General features: G+C 43.2%; 1 protein-coding gene across 1 annotated transcript; it reads left to right on the forward strand.

Moving 5' to 3' along the window:
- Positions 1-219: 219 nt before the first annotated feature.
- LOC138975653 (uncharacterized) lies at positions 220-10,900 on the forward strand. Its single transcript, XM_070348386.1, has 4 exons — positions 220-1,291; positions 4,689-4,891; positions 6,323-6,436; positions 7,356-10,900. Exons 1-4 carry the CDS (start codon positions 233-235, stop codon positions 8,218-8,220), a joined length of 2,241 nt encoding a protein of 746 aa, XP_070204487.1. The 5' UTR covers positions 220-232; the 3' UTR covers positions 8,221-10,900.
- Positions 10,901-19,424: the final 8,524 nt, after the last annotated feature.

Below are 19,424 nucleotides of genomic sequence, written 5' to 3' on the forward strand. Positions count from 1 at the left end.
TCGAACTTACGACCTCCCGATTAGAAGGCCGACGTCTTACCACCACGCCACTGCGCCCGTCACCTATCGATACGCCCGAGTCTTTAAGACTGTGTAAAGCACACACAAAATTATTTAAATGTATGACAAGCCCACCTTATTTAAAATACTGTGTGAATACAAAGAGTGTTGACAAGAGTAATTCCAAGTCTTATCATCGTCATTGTCTGTTCCAGGTGGTAGAGGCCGCATCATGAAGAGTCTCGTGCCTTCTCTCCCTTGGCTATGCTTCATTTTCTACCTCACTGCGCATGTCATCACCAGAGCGCTCACGGCGCATGCCTGCGTGCTACCGGATTTCCTGCAGTCTCCGGAGGGTGACGAAAAATGTAACTGGCACACCCGCATAAGGAACGACCGGGGAAGGGACTCCTGCTACTCTATTCGTCATAATGTGTTGGAAATACGTCACAGCGCGTCATCACTGCCTGCTGTGCGATGGAAGTGCTCGCTGACGTTTCACGGGAAGTTTCTACTCAAGCGGACGGATCCTACGACCCTCTTGGACTACAGCGCATGCGTGAAATTCATACGCCGCAGCAAGTCCATCGTTCAGATGATGTGGTCGGAAGAGAGCAGTCAGCTTGACCCGGCCTTGTGCGAGGACAGGAACCTCGACCTTGACCCCTGGCCTTTAGTGTCCTTCAGACTTCTGACGGAGGACTACACTCCCAGTCCGTTCCGGGGTGGCTACAGCATGCGGATCACGGACTCGGAGCTGGGAGAGAACGGGTGCAACTACATGCACAGACCCATGAAGTTCGAGAGCGACTGCCTCACAGGGGAAGGGGTCCTCTTCGACTTCATCTCAGAGGGTTGTCTCCCCAGCTCCGCCGCCATGTTCGTCAAGCAGCGCACCCTACCGGTGGCCACCTGGAGGCACGGGGGAGATCACTTCGTCATTCTCCGTCGGCGCGACGATCTGGATCTGTACTGTTTGCGGATACCAAAAACGTCGGAAAACCACCTCAACGCTTTTCTCTTCACTGATCTCGCCTGTTTGACAAGAAGTCCTCGACGGCTGCTGGGAATACCCCTAACTGAAGGCGATTCGGAAGTGAAGTATCTGGTGCTTCATCTTCAGAGGTATGTCTACCGCCACCTGTGTGATGACGAGTACCCACAATGCTCGGCGGTCACGTGCAACAGCTACATCCGGCATGAGTGTCACAAGTCGTGCAAAGTGTGTGACGCCGACAACCCTCCCGCCACGTGTTCCTTTCCGCGTCGTATCCGTGGTGATTGGTATCAGGTGAGTGACTCTTGGATTCTTTTTAATGTGTTTGTCTGGCTGGCTGGCTGTCTATCTGTCTGTGTGTGTGTCTGTCTGACTGACAGGCTGGCTTACTCTGTTTATCTAGAGCTCTTTGTGTGCTTGCCCTTTTGTGTGTGTGTGTGTGTGTGTGTGTGTGTGTGTGTGTGTGTGTGTGTGTGTGTGTGTGTGTGTGTGTATGTGTGTATGTGTGTGTGTGTTCATACAATAGAAATGTAATCAATTTCAATCCCTTGCAAAACAGTCAAGGCGATTAGCATGATAACTCTTTATAGTGGAGTTTTTGAGTTAGTCTTGTTGTGGATTTGAAATGAAAATGGATAGCAAAATGACATGTTTCCTGGCTTGAGATACCCGACATCACCGAAGAACTTGCCTGCAAAGGAACCAGCAGTTCTGTAGATGGCACGGGTCCCCTGTTAAAGTCAGTCCTGAAAGAATGCCGTGTGCATTACTCTCAGGATATTGATATGCTGCGATATTCATCAATGATCAATCTCATCCAATTAAATATATTCTCATTATTCCAAGGTTTCTTTTATGCTTTGCCTCAATATGAAATGAAAATCCGGAAAAGCTAAAATTCGGGAGCAAAACGAAGATAGGTTAATGGATCCCTCTGTGAAACAATTGTTTGAAGAGTTTTTGGTCCGAACCAAAGAAGGGATAGTTGAATTGACTTATTTTATTTTGATTTTGACTCTTTGAGTTTATTTTGTAAAGTGCGGAAACAGTTTTGAAAAGGAAAACAGTGGATTTTGTTTCTTCTCCCTGTTGATCCTTTTTTTTTTTTTTTTTTTTACAAGGATTTATATCGCGCACGTATCTCACCACACAAGGCGACTCAAGGCGCATGTTACCTATTAATGCCGTGTGAGATGGATTTGTTTTTACACAATATGTCACGCATTCACATCGGCCAGTAGATCGACTGTCTATAGGCGCTGCATCCACCTTTCACGGCTTATTATTCCAGGTCACACGGGTATTTTGGTGGACATTTTTATCTACGCCTATAGGCCCATTGCAGAAACTCAAGTTATCAACAGCATTTCTACTCGGCGCGCGCGGTATGAGAATCACGGGTCGTAACTCTCTGGAATTGGTCATCCGCCGCCATGTTGGATGCCTTGCACGATCTCTGACAGTGCTTGAGCGTTGGGTGGCGACTCGACAAAAGTAAAAATGACACGTTGTGTGGCATAGGGGGTAAAAATCAAGGGTCTGCCAAACCCGGCAAATGCAGTAGGCAGCCCAGAGATCCCTAAGTACCTCTCCCAATTGTAGTACTTTTCGGCAATATTTACAGTTTCAAATTGCTAGGATATCTTCTTTGTGGTTTTAGAGAGGTGTTCTGGGGAAACTGAAAGGTAGCCTCGTCAGGGGACAACTATTCAAACCCATATCCTCATTATTTTGATTCTCAATTGAGAATAATAATTTATAGATGACTATTATTCATTTCCCTTTTTTGGATGTACTTGCACGTACTGGTGGTTTATTACCCAAATGTCCTCACAGTGACTGAGGCTTATATAAGGCTGGGTGATTCGTGTATTTGTTTGTTCAGCCCATTTCTTTCTTGTGTTTATTCACAAGAAGAAAAACAATAAAGATAATCATTTATGTATGATTTATGGTGGGATTTTTCCTCCATGGTGTGTACTAGGATGTATTGTACTAAAAGTATTGTGATCGTATATTAACGGGTTATATTCCCCGTATGTGTACTATGCGTACAGGTTCATTGGAGGGAGGGTGTTTGTTTGGTTTAGCAACGAGACAATTCATCCCTTTTTGGAAGATGAGGGTGGTCCGTCCGAGGGCAGACCGGGTTGTAGGTTCGGGACAATAGATTGACTATTGTCGTTTAGGCAGCTTAGGGATTCTGTTTCTGTTCGCTGAGTGGTCGTGTGGCCGTTTTCGCTGTTGGTTACGGCGCTCGCGCCTTTCCCTGTCTGCATACACAGTGAAATACGCAAAAAGAACAAGAGTGCAATGAAGAAAACTAACAAAGACGGCATCCAATATGGCGGCGCGAAGAGAGTATGAGCGGAGTTGTGCCCCTTAGGGCTAAAGCTAGCCGATCCATTTGATAACGTCACGCCGAGTAAGAAGAATGAATTGGACCTATACAATTTTGCCAGGAAAGACCCTTTTTGTCAATCGTGGGATCTTTAACGTGCATACCCTTTTCTCACTCATTGGTATGTAAATTGAACTATAGAATTCAGGATTTTGCTGACAGTATGAAAATTGTCAACTCGGGCCCTTGCAAAAAGGCCAAGTAATTAATAGATTCGTTTATTCATTAAATCTGTCACTCATTCATTTACACGTCAGTCACGTTCCTATTTTCCTTTTTTCATGTATTTCTTTCTTTACCTTCTGATTTCTTTCTTTCTTTTTTTTTTTTCATTCTCAGAACTTCTGTTTGTTAACATCCTTCTTTCCTTAAAGTCTTCTTCTTTCTTTTTCCTTTTCCCTTTTTTTCTCTCGTAAAATTCAACTCTTCTTAAGTTTTCATTTCCTCAATTTATTCTTCGTTTTTCGTCTCTTTCTTGTAAAAAAAATCTTTCTTTCGCTCCTTTCTTCCTTTATCTCATTTCTTCGGCGTCTCTAATATCAAGAGTCCCGTCATTCAAACCACGACTCTTAACCAGAGTTTCAAGACCTGAGCCACAAAAAGAGAATATCAGATAATCAGGGCAGATTTCACAGCAAATAAAGCAGTTGACAGACCCATTCAGACTGAACAAATTGAACAGAGAACCCGAGTGCAGTCCGCTATCGATTTTATTCCCTTCCATTCAAGTTAATCATGCACACCAAGCAGAAAGGCCACCGTGTTTTTTTACAGGGTTCTCTGGGAGGGTTACACTTGCTTTGTTTCTCTTCTTTTTTTTCCACGTCCGTCGGTCGGCAAACGTGTGGAGTTTGTTTGATATGGGCGTTTTGTGCATCCGTTTTGTTATCTTGTGTGATTGATATGGGTGTTTTGTTGGCAGCAGTTTTGTTGTTTTGTATGGTTGTTTTGTGGTTTTGTTGTTCTGTGTGGTTGACGCAGGCATGTTTGTATGTTTCTTTGTTTATTAACGTGGTGGGGGAAGGGAGGTGGAGGGGGTGGAATTGATCGGTTTTGAGGATTTGTGCAATTGGTATGGACGTTTTTGGCCTCGGTTTTGTTTTACTGTCGTTGTTGTTTTGTGTGGTTGATGTTGTTGTTGTCGTTGGTGCTGGTGCTGGTCTGGTGGAGTTTTGTTTTGTTCTGTTTTGTTTTTTGTTACTGACCGAGACTATCTAACTGTTAATATTCAAGCAGAAACATGGAAGCGATTACAAAAAACAACTGATTCCTGATGGTTTCTGCACACAGATGGACACCAATGGCTTCAACAGAGTCAACGTCACAGAAAGTGACGTCATCATGGAGAACATGGGCAGCTTCCGGTGCGTGGTGTATCCCGACAGCCCCTCGCGAAGGACCAAGATGTACACCACGGTGTCCATGTTTAAAAATGGGTGCCGGCCTCGATACACGTGCGTCAAGTTCAAGCGTCTTGGTCCTTCTGTGCTGAGGTGAGGCAATGCCAAAAGGTGATGTTGTCCTGTCCGTGGCCGGGTTACAAATGACATTGCCAGTATTTCCATTTATAGCGAATGTTTTCTTGCTGAAAATTCTCAACGCTTTTTAGAACAGTGGCGAGGAAGTAGCCGTTTGAACTTGCACCAAATGTGTATCGCATGACATAGGTGATGAATTCCATTATTTATTTGTCTGTGATTTTTTCAAAGAAGAAAGAGCTGAGTTGTTACCACCTTACTATTGGAAAAAACCTAATGCACTTAAATTTAAAAAGTTGTTTGCTACTAAGAAAAAGAAATTGCTAAAGAATATTTTGGACTTTACTAATAGAATTTGTAACAGTTTTTCATAATTTTTTTATTTTTTATTTTTTTAATTTTTTATTTTTATTATTTTTTTTATTATATTAGCATATATCATGATTGTATTGATTGTATTTATTGTTCAAAATGCCCCCATGGGTTATGGACTAATAAACTTGAACTTGAACTTGATTTCCATTTCATTTTCCAGTATTTACCGTAAAGGCTGTTCTTAATTGAGTCGGAGGTCGACTTTGCGAACATGGGTGTTTTGGGCATCAGTTTTGTTGTGTTGTGTGGTAAGGCCAACAAAAAAATAGGTGTGGTAACGGTCACAGTCATAGCCAAAAAAAATAGGGTAGGAAGGTAGGCAATCACTTTTTTTTTTTTAACTTTTTTTTCTAATGTGTACAAATTAAACCTACTTGACAGGGAAATAAGTGTGCGACTCGGGCGCTTTCGCTTTCATTGCGTTTTCTGCACTCGTTTTCTTGGGGTTTTTTTATAATTTTTTACAAATGTAATAAAAAGTTATAGGGTCGGCCCCTAAAAATAGGGTAGGTCGGGTTACCGTAAGGCCAAAAAATAAAATAGGTGTGGTTACGGTAACTTAGCCAAAAAAAATAGGGTAGGTAGGTAGGCAATCACTTTTTTTTTTAAACTTTTTTTTCTAATGTGTACAAATTAAACCTACCGGTACTTGACAGGGAAATAAGTGTGCGACTCGGGCGCTTTCGCTTTCATTGCGTTTTTTGCACTCTTTTTTTTTTTTTTTTTGACAAATGTAATAAAAAGTTATAGGGTCGGCCCCTAAAAATAGGGTAGGTCGGGTTACCGTAACCACACCTATTTTTTTTTTTAGGCCTAACTATTGGTGTTTTGTTGGCAGTAGTGTTGTTTCTGTGAATGTGTTATACATGGTCTTCATAAAGTCTTTTTTAATCGAACATGCAGTGCCCAAGCTCCGTGCAGCCAGCTTCGTGAAGTTGACTTCGCGAAATCGACTTCGCCCAATTAATGTCAGAATTAAAAGACAGTTTTCACAACCATTTATATAGATCTGGATATTGTTTGCATGATGAGATGTAAGTGAATTCGACCTTTTCTTGACCACTGTCCCAGGTACACGCTGAGTAGGAGTTATGTGTGGCCTGACTTGATGGAGAAGTTTGGGGAGTCCATCTGCTCCGATGACCAGTTTGGGATGGACCCCGAGCCTATCCGTGATCTGTACAGGTGAGATTCTAGTTTGTTTATTCGTGAGTGTGATTGGGGGGGGGGGGGTGGCGAATCATAGGCCTTGGTCAATAATATGAAACAAAAGACAATATGCTCCCCCTCGGACAGACAAAAAAGCTGGTCTGTCAATAACCCATCAAACATCTTATATTATTTATGTCAATGCTTGTTATTCTCAGGTGCCAGGAGATTGGTTCCGCATAGCTCTCTGTTACTCTGTTTGCACTTGTCGTATTCATTTAGAGCGTTAACGCGCGTTTGGTTTCTCAGATCGTATTACAGCACACTCTCTGTTACTCTGTTTGCACTTGTCGTATTCATTTAGAGCGTTAACGCGCGTTTGGTTTCTCAGATCGTATTACAGCACACTCTCTGTTACTCTGTTTGCACTTATTCATTTAGAGCGTTAACGCGCGTTTGGTTTCTCAGATCGTATTACAGCACACTCTCTGTTACTCTGTTTGCACTTGTCGTATTCATTTAGAGCGTTAACGCGCGTTTGGTTTCTCAGATCGTATTACAGCACACTCTCTGTTACTCTGTTTGCACTTGTATTCATTTAGAGCGTTAACGCGCGTTTGGTTTCTCAGATCGTATTACAGCACACTCTCTGTTACTCTGTTTGCACTTGTCGTATTCATTTAGAGCGTTAACGCGCGTTTGGTTTCTCAGATCGTATTACAGCACACTCTCTAATTTGGATTAAAAAAAGGAATGGTTTATAATATTAATTATGTTATTATGTTCTACAATAAAAATGATCATTTGATATATACATCATCTGTTACAATACTCACAATAACTATACATTCCTGTTTTGGGGTTTTTATTCAGAATTTTGGAACGTTAGCAGTCTTATCTTTTTCTGGATTTCTATCTCATTTGGTTGCAATTCTCCTGTGCTTACTCGTTTCAGAACTACGGAGGACACAGGCAAGCCAATCATCAGCCACAACCCCGCCCTGGAGCGCGTGCCTTGCAACCTCTCCTCCTCTTTCTCCCTCACCGCCACCTTCCCCAACGGCTCGCTCTGCCACGGCAGTCTCTTCGAGCACTGCGAGGACAGCACTCGCCTCAGACTCCACTTCCACTCGGGCTGTGGGCAGGTCATCAGCCGAGGCGAGACCATCAGCTCCTTGCCTTACAACGCGGCTGTGGAGAGCTCTAACCCTGGGCCTTGGGTGGCGGATTACGCCTGTCTGGCGCACTACGAGGGGCATTACTGGGAGAGTGTGCTGATGCTTCGCAACGTCAAGGACAAGAAGGATGCAAGGTGCTTGCTGTTCACCCAGATGGACGCTTCTGAAGCGATGATGATGGTGGCGGGGCAGTGTGACAAGAACTCGTGGAACTACGCCCGGGTGGGAATGAGGACCCCGCTGCTTTCTCTCCGCCTTCGCCCTGACGAGTTCCCGTGCAAGTACCTACCTCTGACCACCACCACGACAACGATGAGCTCTACGGCTCTAGCCACGTCAGGCGGGGGCCGGATGGAGTCCCTCACGGGGAGGCTTCCAGGGGGTAGGAGGGGAGGCCAAACCCAGATCCTCCCTGTGTCCTTCTCCGTCACCCTCCCTCCTTCCCCTGGAGGGCCCAAGCACCGTATTTCCGCCGCCTACGAGGAGCCTAAAGGACGGGAGAGAACTCCCATCGATTACAACCCGGAGTTGTCTCCCAGGGGAAATGACTCCGGATCCGGCAGGGTCGCGTCGTCCGCGGGTGGAATTGCGTTAGCTCCCTTGATTCTGCTGGCGGCCTGTGCGGATTGGATTAGCAGGTGATGGTCCTCCAGACTGCTGAGAACAAGAGGGGCGTTAACCCTTGTTATGCTAGCAGTGCCGAGCGGTGTGCACGTGTGTGTGACAGTGCCGCGGAAAGTGGGTTCACCTTTGTGTTCGCTACTGAATCCTCTTCAACCGGTGTGTGTTGTTGCAGACAAGAGATGGAAATTGCTCGCTCGCGTTTTGTGCTTGTTGTCGACAAGGGGTAACATTGCTAGCTCGCGGTTTTGTGCTTGTTGTAGACAAGGGGTGAAATTGCTTGCTCGCGGTTTTGTGCTTGTTGTAGACAAGGGGTGAAATTGCTTGCTCGCGGTTTTGTGCTTGTTGTAGACAAGGGGTGAAATTGCTTGCTAGCGGTTTTGTGCTTGTTGTAGACAAGGGGTGAAATTGCTTGCTCGCGGTTTTGTGCTTGTTATAGACAAGAGGTGGAAATTGCTTGCGCAAGATGTTGTGCTTGTTTGTGTGGCTGTAAGGATAGGTGAATACTGTAATGTCGATCGTATTTATTGTTTAAACTGTGCTCTTCGTAGGGATTGGCGGATACTTCAGGTCAATCGTGTTATTCCCATTGTGCTTATAGTGTCTGATCTGTGCTTGAAAAGGAGTTTAATCATAAACAGACCACATCAGTGATTGCTGATATATAATATAATTAAACAAATGCGGAAGATGACAGGACCATTTCCAAAAGAAAGACGAAATAAATGAACATGCTTGTGCAATTTTAAGCTGTGAAAGATAAAACGTATTCGACTGTTCACAGTGTCGTGCTTGTGGCTTTTTACACCCCCGGTATAGGGGTGTGTATAGGTTTCACTCGATGTGTTTGTGTTCGCAAGTAGATCTCAAGAATGAACGGACCGATCGTCACCAAACTTGGTGAACAGGTTCTATACATTCCTGAGACGGTCCTTACAAAAATTGGGACCAGTCAAACACACGGTTAGGGAGTTATTGGTGGATTAAAATTATACAAGGCCTGGTATAGACGGACACCCCCGTTGGTCAAAGGGAAATAACCATTCTCACTGCCACCAACTGAGAAGGTTATTTCCCTTTGACGGGGGTGTAGTTCCTATCGGAGGAATTTCTTGTTTTTTATTTATTGGTGTTCGTACTTTGCACAAAGTGGAATGACGGGGTCATGCACCCACTGACACATTTGGATGGATTTACACAGAAAGTGAATGGTACGGAGCAGTTTATCAAATGCATAACCTGTGCAAATCAATATAATTCGCACTCAGTTAATACCATGACATGCTTGACGATGGTGTCATTTTGATAGACGGAAAAAAACACAAGAGAAATACTCTTCAAAGTGTGGAAGTAAATGTATGTGAACCCCGACGGGAAAATCTTGCGTGTCGTCTTTGAAAGCCTTTGCTTTAGAATATTCAGCTGACGGGCGCTGTGGCGGGGTGGTAAGACGTCGGCCTCTGGTGGGTTAAGTGTGGAGATTTTTCTGATCTCCCAGGTCAACTTATGTGCAGACCTGCTAGTGGCTTATCCCCCTTCGTGTGTACACGCAAGCACAAGACCAAGTGCGCACGGAAAAGATCCTGTAATCCATGTCAAAGTTCGGTGGGTTATAGAAACACGAAAATACCCAGCATGCTTCCTCCGAAAGCGGCGTATGGCTGCCTAAATGGGGAGTAAAAACGGTCATACACGTAAAATTCCACTCGTGCAAAAACACGAGTGTACGTGGGAGTTTCAGCCCAGGAACGCAGAAGAAGAAGAAGAGGAATATTCAGCGTTCATTCTCTGTTTTAACGTTGCTTGTTGTGTTCTGGATTTTCATTGCCGAGAAATTGTGTCAGATTCTTTTTGTGCTCAAAAATGGTGTAGTCGAGAAATCACACAAAAACGAGGGGAAAAAACTATGAGAAAGGGGGAGTAGGGTAGGGGGTGGGGTAAGCTCACCGATGCAGTCGAACTGAAAAGAAAGGAGTTCGTGCCTGCCTCAAGGCGTTCTTAAAATGCAAATCAGTTCGGCAATTGTCTTCGGCGTTTTGCGTAAAAAGGTATCTGCGGAAAGTCACCAATTCAAATTGTGTAAAGCGCAAGCTTTGTTATTCATCTGTGCGCGAAAACGAAGGAAAATGTTCTGTGTTTTACAGCTACAGTTGATGGAATTATGCATTTCGTTTTAGTTTGTGTGTGGTCGTTCCAGCTTCATTTTACATATTGACAGAAAAAAACCCAATGTCACGAGTGTGGAACTTGACATTTGTGTGTGTAACTGTTCCCTGGTTTACGGCAACACTGACGTTTCTACTGGGCACACAGTAAAAAGAACTGCTGTGTTGTCTGTCTGTCTGTCTGTCTGTCTGCTTGCCTGCCTGCCTGCCTGCCTGCCTGCCTGCCCGCCCGCCGGTCTGTCTGCCTGACTGTCTGTCCGTGTGTCTAACTATGGCTATATATGTATTATCTGTCTTTGTGAACATGTATTTGTATCTGTACGTCTGTCTACAATAGCGTATACATACACAATGGAAAGATTGTTTGTTGCATTTGCAAATTACTTTTTTGTTGATGTTTTTGTGGAAAAGGTTCTGTGCGTATTAAAGGAGTAAATCAAATCCATGAATGGCTGTAGAATTGCTCATTTCAAGAACTGCTGCGGCAAAACTGATGCACAAACACTCGCACACACACACACACACACACACACACACACACGCACACACACACACACACACACACACCCTCGCACCCAGAGAGAATCATTTCAATATTCCCAATGAATAATTCATGAAGGAGGAAGAAGCGGATTTAGTGATTGGTTCTTCTGTCTGACCTTATTTCCCAAAGAGGAATAAAACTCAACACGGGACGCAAGGTCCCCAATTACGTTCCCTATGTTAAACCCGGAATTTAAAGGCCCACTCCCCCTCGTGAAAACAGTTCGCCTTACTGACTCAGATCTTGCCAGGCTTTAACACACAGGGCGGGGACGTAGCTCAGTTGGTAGCGCGCTGGCTTTGTAGCCAGTTGGTCACTATCAGCGTGGGTTCGATCCCCACGTTCGGCGAGAGATTTATTTCTCGGAGTCAACTTTGTGCAGACTCTCTTCGGTGTCCGAACACCCCCGTGTGCACACATGCGCACGAAAAAGATCCCACGTTCACAGCGAAAGTCTCAGGGCTTGGAAAACACAAAGACACGCATGCATCATCTCTCGTCTCTGATTATCATGATCGTATTTCGATACTTTGACGAGACAAACCCAATGCTGGTGTGTCGAAGAAGACAACCACAGCGGGCTTGTTCGAATCAAAGTATCACACCATATCTTCAGCGTATTACCAATACCTGTCCCAATATAGACCAGTTGGTCTAAGAGGACGTTAAAACCCTAATAGTCAGGCTTTAACATGGGATAAGACCGTCCCTCAACTTTTAATAGGTCATCAACACCCTCACGGTTTGCTGTGGTGAGGTGGTATTTTTGATGATTTGATTTCCGGAAAAAAAGGCACCAGTGTTTTATACGAAATGATTTCTTTAACAAAATTCCGAGACAAGGAACAGGTGTTGGGACAGCAGAAAAATTGTTTTTTAATTCCAACTCTGCACAGAGAGTAAGTATCCAGGCTGTTCATTTGAGGTATGTGACCAAGAGGAGGGATGGTCTTATCCCATGTAAAAGCCTGCCCAGATCTGAGACTGTGAGGCGAACTAGTATTACGACGCGGAGTGGGCATTTAAAGGCGCAGCACTGTACGTTGGGTTAGGGGGGGGGAGGGGGTATTTTTTTTCTCTCTTCAAGATGAGAACAAGTCTTTCCTGTATAAAAGATGCAGACTTGTACACAGAACTTAGATCTCTCTATCACGAATATATTTCCGTACAAGCGCTTCGCTCAAATCACAGTAAAAGCTAGAAGAGAACGTAAAATCCGTTTTACACGTCAGCATAGATCCGTCAAGGCTTTTGCGTGAGATAACATTACCCTTCCTCTTGGACGTATACCAAACTCAACCGAGTGAAAATTGACACTTATCTTATCTTATCTTATCTTATCTTATCTTATGTAGGGGAAGGGCTCCTAATATGGACCAATTTTTGTTTCATGCTAATAACTAGCTTGTTTTCTTGCGAAGAAGTTTCATTTTGTGTTTGGTAGTCCTTCTCTCTTAGGTGAACCGTTTGGCCTAATTAGAGTGAAATAGCTTCGATAGACATTCAGCAAAAATTAAATACATAAAAAGTCACAAATAGTCCATATTAGGCGCCCAGGCTCCTAATATGGACCAGTGAAGCGGCCTTCACGAATCACTGTCAAAAGCCCCCTATACTTCAACAGACTAATTCAAATATGCTTTAGATTTATCTGTTTCGGGTTGATGAGAGCATTATTTGAAGCACACCAGGAAACTAAAGAAGCATATCAAAATCAGAGTGAAAATAAGTGAAATTATCAACTTCCACAAAAAGAAGACAATTTGATATATTTTTTTGAAAGCTCGAGGGCTAGTTATAGGTTATTTTCAGCAAGCTTCTAAATGAATTAATGAAAATAGTCTTTAGCTTTTATTTTCTTCGATTTGTTGAAGGTGGTCCATTACTTTGAGATTTTGCTATTACTTTTTGTTTCCAGTAGAAACTCGGGGTCAAAACTGCTAAAATGTAACAAATACGGTCATAGCTGTCGTATATAGCAATTTTTGTGTGATTCTTCTTCTTCTTCTGTGTTCGTGGGCTGAAACTCCCACGTTCACTCGTGTTTTTTGCACGAGTGGAATTTTACGTGAATGACCGTTTTTTACCCCGCCATTTAGGCAGTCATACGCCGTTTTCGGAGGAAGCATGCTGGGTATTTTCGTGTTTCTATAACCCACCGAACTCTGACATGGATTACAGGATCTTTTTCGTGTGCACTTGGTCTTGTGCTTGCGTGTACACACGGGGGTGTTCGGACACCGAGGAGAGTCTGCACACAAAGTTGACTCTGAGAAATAAATCTCTCGCCGAACGTGGGGACGAACTCACGCTGACAGCGGCCAACTGGATACAAATCCAGCGCGCTACCGACTGAGCTACATCCCCGCCCCAGTTTTGTGTGATAAAAGCTTTGGCTGTGGACAGAAACAAGTCCGTTTTAGGCGTTAAATTTAGAGTGAACGCTGCCAAAAGTGAAACAAAGAGAAGCAGCCTAACGGTTTTGAGGTTTGTGTTTCTGCAACTGTTTTGACATGTGCAAGTTATCCAGAGAGGGTGAATACAGCGAATGAAATTGTTTTTAGCGCTCTAGCGCCGTTAGTTTGTCAGATCAAGAGGTGGTCCATATTAGGAGCCGGTCCATATTAGGAGCCCTTCCCCTATCTTTTCCTTACTATTTCTCTTTCTCCCCTCACTCCTTTCCGCCTAGCTGGCCCTTCAACTCAGGAAAATGAATAAATAATAAATATAGATGAATAGATATTCAAAATCAAGTTAAGGGGCCAGTTTTGTGCAGATGTTGAACACATCCCGTTTTGCGTTATAGAGCATGCCAAACAAATTTCTCTTCTTTTGTATTTATTTTTATTTTCTTATCTTTCTTTTTTCTCTCCCTTTTGGGGGATGGGGGGTTGGCAGGAAAGAGAGAATGCTTTATGTCCTACAGGCTAAATATTTCGCCTATTAAGGACAAGATATGGGTGATATGATTCAAATTTTACGCCCTCACGGCTTTTGACGAGATACATAGAGAATACTACATGGCTTGCTGTGTCGTACCAGATTTACACGAGTTGTTTTTTAAAATATTGAACTGCGAGCGAAAGCGAGCTGTTCACTATTTGAAAAAGCAACGAGTGTAAATCTGGTAAGACACAGCAAGCCATGTAGTATTCTGTTTATCCTACATACTTTACTTACGTGTATTTTACTGAAAATGTCTTGCAGTCGAGGCAGCTAAATTGAAGACGCTTGTTTTGGAACCTCGATCTCTTCTAAAGCCTCGTGCAATCTATTACGTCAAAGCAAAGAAACGTCACTCTGAAAGTGTGGCGTGACGTGTTAGTTCTAAAGATTCATCGAGGGTAATTAGCGAGCGCAATTTTAGTTTCTATAATAACGTTTGTCTCGGTGACTTTGGCATCATAAGCTGTGGAAACACAGGTCCCTGCCAGACTTGCTTGACATGACCTCATTTACATGATATGTGTGATTTGAACGATTATTATATCACCGGTGTCTCTCTCACGTATGTGGGATAAACAAGTGTTTAGGAGGTATCAGCCATCTACACTTATGGCAGGATGACCAAGATCTTTTAAGTGCCATTGTGGTGGTACGGGGGTGGGACATGGCTTCCGTCTCTGGGTCTGCACATAAAGTCGACCCGTGTCCGTCCCGGCCCGAATTCGAACCAGCGACCTTCCGATCACAAGTCCAGTGCTCTACCAACTGAGCTACCGGGCCCCCGGGGGGTTGGTACCGGAAGGTGACAGTAAAGGGGATTAGGGTCGCGAGAGTGGGGGAGTATACTTCGGCCCCCTAACATTCACCAATTTTTTTTAGTTTTAGGAGGGTGAGTAAATGGGTGAGCCAGAAGGAACAGGAAAAGGGTATATAGGGGTTTGAACGAAGGAGAGTTGGAGAAGGGGGATATAGGCAGGGGGTGGAGGTGAAGGGAGGGGGGTACTTCGACCTTAAAATTCAGTGACCGCCCGCGATGACACCCAGACACGAAACTCGATCGTTTTCTCAGTCGACCGAAAGTGTACTGTTAGACATCGCTGCCTCTTCTCAGACAGGGTCCGGGACCAGTTTGATTTGTCGATAAACTTGTCAGGGACCTGTTTGGTCTGTCAATCAGCCATCCTAGTGTTCTGTCAATTTTAGCTCCTTGTCTAAATCATCGCGGAATTTAGTCTGTGTTTGTGTGTGTAGAGGGAGGGGGATGGGGTTGAGGTGAAGGGTTGTTTTGTTCTGCTAATTTTGGTTCATTGTTTAAACCATAATTATGTGTGTGTGTGTGGGAGTGTGTGTGTCAGTGCGTGCGTGCGTGCGTGCGTACGTGCGTACGTGCGTGTGTGTGTGCGCGTGCGTACTCTCATGTGATCTGTGTGTGTTGTCAAATGTCTGTCTTTCTTTTGGCTTTTTTGTCAAAGAAAACTTCTGGCTTCACATTTTAAACTATTCGTGTGTTTATCTGCGTGTGTGTGTGATTTTTGGTGGCATTATCTATATATATGTGTGTGTGTGTGTGTGATCTAAAATGTCTGAAGCTGCTGTGTTGGCTCGATGCTTAATGGATATGTTTACATTGTTCTGAATTTGGGCTTTTTGGCCAAGCTACCAGTATGCGTGTCCTTGTGTCAGTGTTGCTTTTCACTGTCAAACAGATACAATCGTTTCGGCAATTGTTTTCAAAGACAATAAATCCCGGAAATACTGGCGTGATTTGGTTTGTAGGAAATGGTGTACTTTTCTTCTTTAAGACACAATATCCTACTGTGCACATAGTTAGGCTGACCATCTCAGATCTGACCAGGCTTTTACCATGGGATAAGATCACCCCCTCCACTTGGACACATACAAAAAATCAAAATCCGCGGTGGTCTTTGTGCACAGCTGGAATATTTTGCTGAATAAATTTTGTAGAGGCAACTATAGTGGCCTTCTAAGCTTGATTTTTGGTGTGTGACCAGACGGGCGCAGTGGCGTGGTGGTAAGACGTCGGCCTCCTAATCGGGAGGTCGTGAGTTCGAATCCCGGTCGCTGACGCCTGGTGGTGTTAAGAGTGGAGATGTGTCCGATCTCCCAGGTCAACTTAAGTGCAGACCTGCTTAGTGACTTAACCCCCTTCGTGTGTACACGCAAGCACAAGACCAAGTGCGCACGGAAAAGATCCTGAAATCCAAGTCGGAGTTCGGTGGGTTATGGAAACACGAAAATACCCAGCATGCCTACTCAATGAAAGCGGAGTGAATTAAGCTGACTATGCTCTCAGAGTATAGTTTGGGTTCCCCAAATGGGCAAACGAGCTCACATGTAACCAGAACATTCTGGAACGCTGAAGAAGAAAGAAGGTGTGTGTGTGACCAAGTTTATCGCATGTAAAAGACTGTCTATATATCTGACATGGGAGCCAAACTGTCTTCACGGGAAGGACAGTACCTTTAAAGGCCGCATTGTTGCCTGCTTCTTTTCTTTTTAAATAAAAACTCGACTATCAGTGGCGTAGATGCATGATTGTGAGAATGTTCACCTCACAAGATTGTCGTTGTTTTGAAGTGTTCACGTTTACGGAGCATCATCATGTTCGCTTTGAATGCTGACTGTTATCTGGAAATGAAATCATGTCTCCCCGTGCTATGGTTCATGATAGAAACCAAAAGGCGTTCAATTCACCAAACTGTGATCTTGTACATTGACTTTGTTTGTTTGTTTGTTTATTTGTTTGTTTGTTTATTTGTTTGTTTGTTTGTTTGTTTGTTTGTTTATTTGTTTGTTTGTTTGTGTGTTTATTTGTGTTTTGTTTGTTTGTATGTGTGTGTTTGTTGTTGTTTTGGGGGGTATGTTTGTTTGTTTGTTTGTTTGTTTGTTTGTTATTGGTTTGTTTGTTTGTTATTGGTTTGTTTGTTTGTTTGTTTGTTTGTTTGTTTGTGTGTTTATTTGTGTTTTGTTTGTTTGTATGTGTGTGTTTGTTGTTGTTTTCGGGGGGTATGTTTGTTTGTTTGTTTGTTTGTTTGTTTGTTTGTTTGCCTTTTCTTGTGTCTGTGTGTCTGTTTGATTGTTTGCTCCAGAGCCTACTTTTGGCATGATTTGTCAGAAACAAAAAATCCTACTTTTGTCCCTCGTATTGGTCTTCCTGTCAAGCTGTTTTTGGTCAGGCAAAGTTTATAGCAACAACAAAAAAACAAGCGCTGTATAATATAATTATACAACATGTTGAGGTCCTGTCCGTTAGCGTTACAACGGTTATAATTTCAGGTAGATGTTGACATTAAATAGTACTCATCATGTGTATGTATTGTGCATAGTGTCTCTATTGGAACAATGGTATATATAATTGTTTGTGTTCTTAGACTGATGCCTACTCATATTTTTTTATTATTCTCTTTATTTATATAGCGCCTTATCCGAAGTTCAAAGCGCTTTAATAGATATAGATATGCTTTAAGTTTAACAAGTTCTGGTTCGCAATATTCTTTGGTCAGAGCTGTCCTGCTGTTGGCAAAAACATGGCTGCTTCTTATCGTAACGGTTTGTTTACGTTCTTGTGTTCAGAAATAACTCTGTCGGGTTTGTATGAGTTGCGAAAGAGTGAATAATCTTGCTTCCATTGAGTCAAACTTTCCCACGTGACATCATAGGCCAGCCAGCAGCCAGAGGTGTGTCTAAAACACGTGTTGAAAGCTTGCCTCACTAAAAGCAAGAGTATTCACTCTTTCACAACCCATACAAACATATGACTGAGTGATTTCCGGAGTTCGTCTAGTTGATGCTGATCTGCAATGTGCATATATACGTTTTATATATCTGTGACCCTCCACGACGGTATGAGTCGCATGTCACCTTTACATGATTTTCATATTTTTACATTTTTCTAAAGAGTTTTTTATGCTCTATCCAGTGGTGAAAACCGTTTTAGAAAAGAGCGAAAACTCTTTGAGTTATAAGCCAGTGACTAAGGTGACCCTCACTCTGTTATCAGACACTCCCCGGACTTATATTAAGCCCAGCGCAGAACCGCGCGAGGTGACATGCGACTCATTTCGTGGTGGAAGGTCACAAAATTATATATATATATATATCCCATGACCTCCCTTCTTTGTCTCTGTTACTTCAGTATGGGTATATATGTTGTATTTTTATAGCTCAATAAATACATCATGGACTCAAAAAAATATATGATAGTGCAGATTCCGATTTGGGCGAAGAACTACTTTGCTCCCGACCTTTGACCTCGCGCCGAACAATGTGACACATTTGTATGAAGTTCCAAAATCGTATTGCACGGCTCAGAAAACCATATCAGTTGCACGCAAAAATGAATCTCAGAACTGATCTGATGTATGAGATGCAATAAGCAAACGTTTCTTTCATTATGAAAGCAATGCAGGTGGGAAAAAACGAACATTCAACTTACAAGATAACCAGATGCTAGCGAACCAAAACAAAAACACGAGTACCCTCCCCTTGCTTCGTTAGCAGACGACTTTTGAGAATCTGTCAGACCGTCCTTACCTGGCACGGTTGGGCTTCGCTATCATCAGCTGTTTCACGTGTTTTGCGAGCAAGTCTACTCTTTTGCCTGGCTCTGCAGTAAGTCCACATTGGCGATGAAGGTATCTAAGAACTTAACATGTGTGTATTTTTCCGTAATCCAGTCATATTCTTTCAAAATGCAATCAAGCGGCGGTGACAGACTTGGGTCCTGTTTTCCTCGCACCCATACCAGTTTAGGTTCATGCAAACACACTCGCAAAACAGTTTATCATGTAGATACATTTCAAATAGGGAGCAAATGGTTAAATCTACATATGTGTTCCCTAAAATTTGCTTCTCTGTCAATAAGACTAATTGTATAATAATGCGTTCGAAAAAAACAACGTGGAATCGATTCTGAATCGAGTCGAGTAAGCCAAATGGGGGCCAAACCGGTTTCCCCGTTCCGCCGACCTGAAACGCAAAAGAATTGTGCGCTTCAACTAAATGGATTTCTATACGACTTCATTACTTTCTTGCAACTTATGAACCTTTACTTAAAGCTTTTAAACGGTCTGAAAGTAGTGTTACCGCGTACTTATAGATGCACTCATTCGTTTTATTTTTTCAGCGACGGTCACTTAGTTTAAGGTTGCAAAAAGGCCAAGTCTCGCTGAAAACACTGTTTCACACTCCACAGATCGCAACAGTGCCGCTAGTAGTCTACACTTTGTGTTTGTTGGTAGAATGGGATATACAGATTACAACACTCGTGGTTTTTTATATGGCTTGTATTTCAGTCAAGACCCAGCGGGAATATCAATCGAGAGCCACTCGCCAAAGGCTCGTGTCTCCCGATGATATTCATCCGCTGGGTCTTGACTGAAATACAAGCCATATAAAAAACCACTCGTGTTGTAACCTATACATATATATTTTTTTTTTTTTTAGAATGAATAACATGTGTTTGGAGTTACGCCTTTTGACACAGCTTGTGTCATTTAGTGGCTAAGACTTAAACAAAATAGCGCCGGACTGTTTATTTCAGCATCTGT

Source organism: Littorina saxatilis, linkage group LG9, assembly GCF_037325665.1.
Source record: "Littorina saxatilis isolate snail1 linkage group LG9, US_GU_Lsax_2.0, whole genome shotgun sequence".
Lineage (NCBI taxonomy): Eukaryota > Metazoa > Mollusca > Gastropoda > Littorinimorpha > Littorinidae > Littorina > Littorina saxatilis.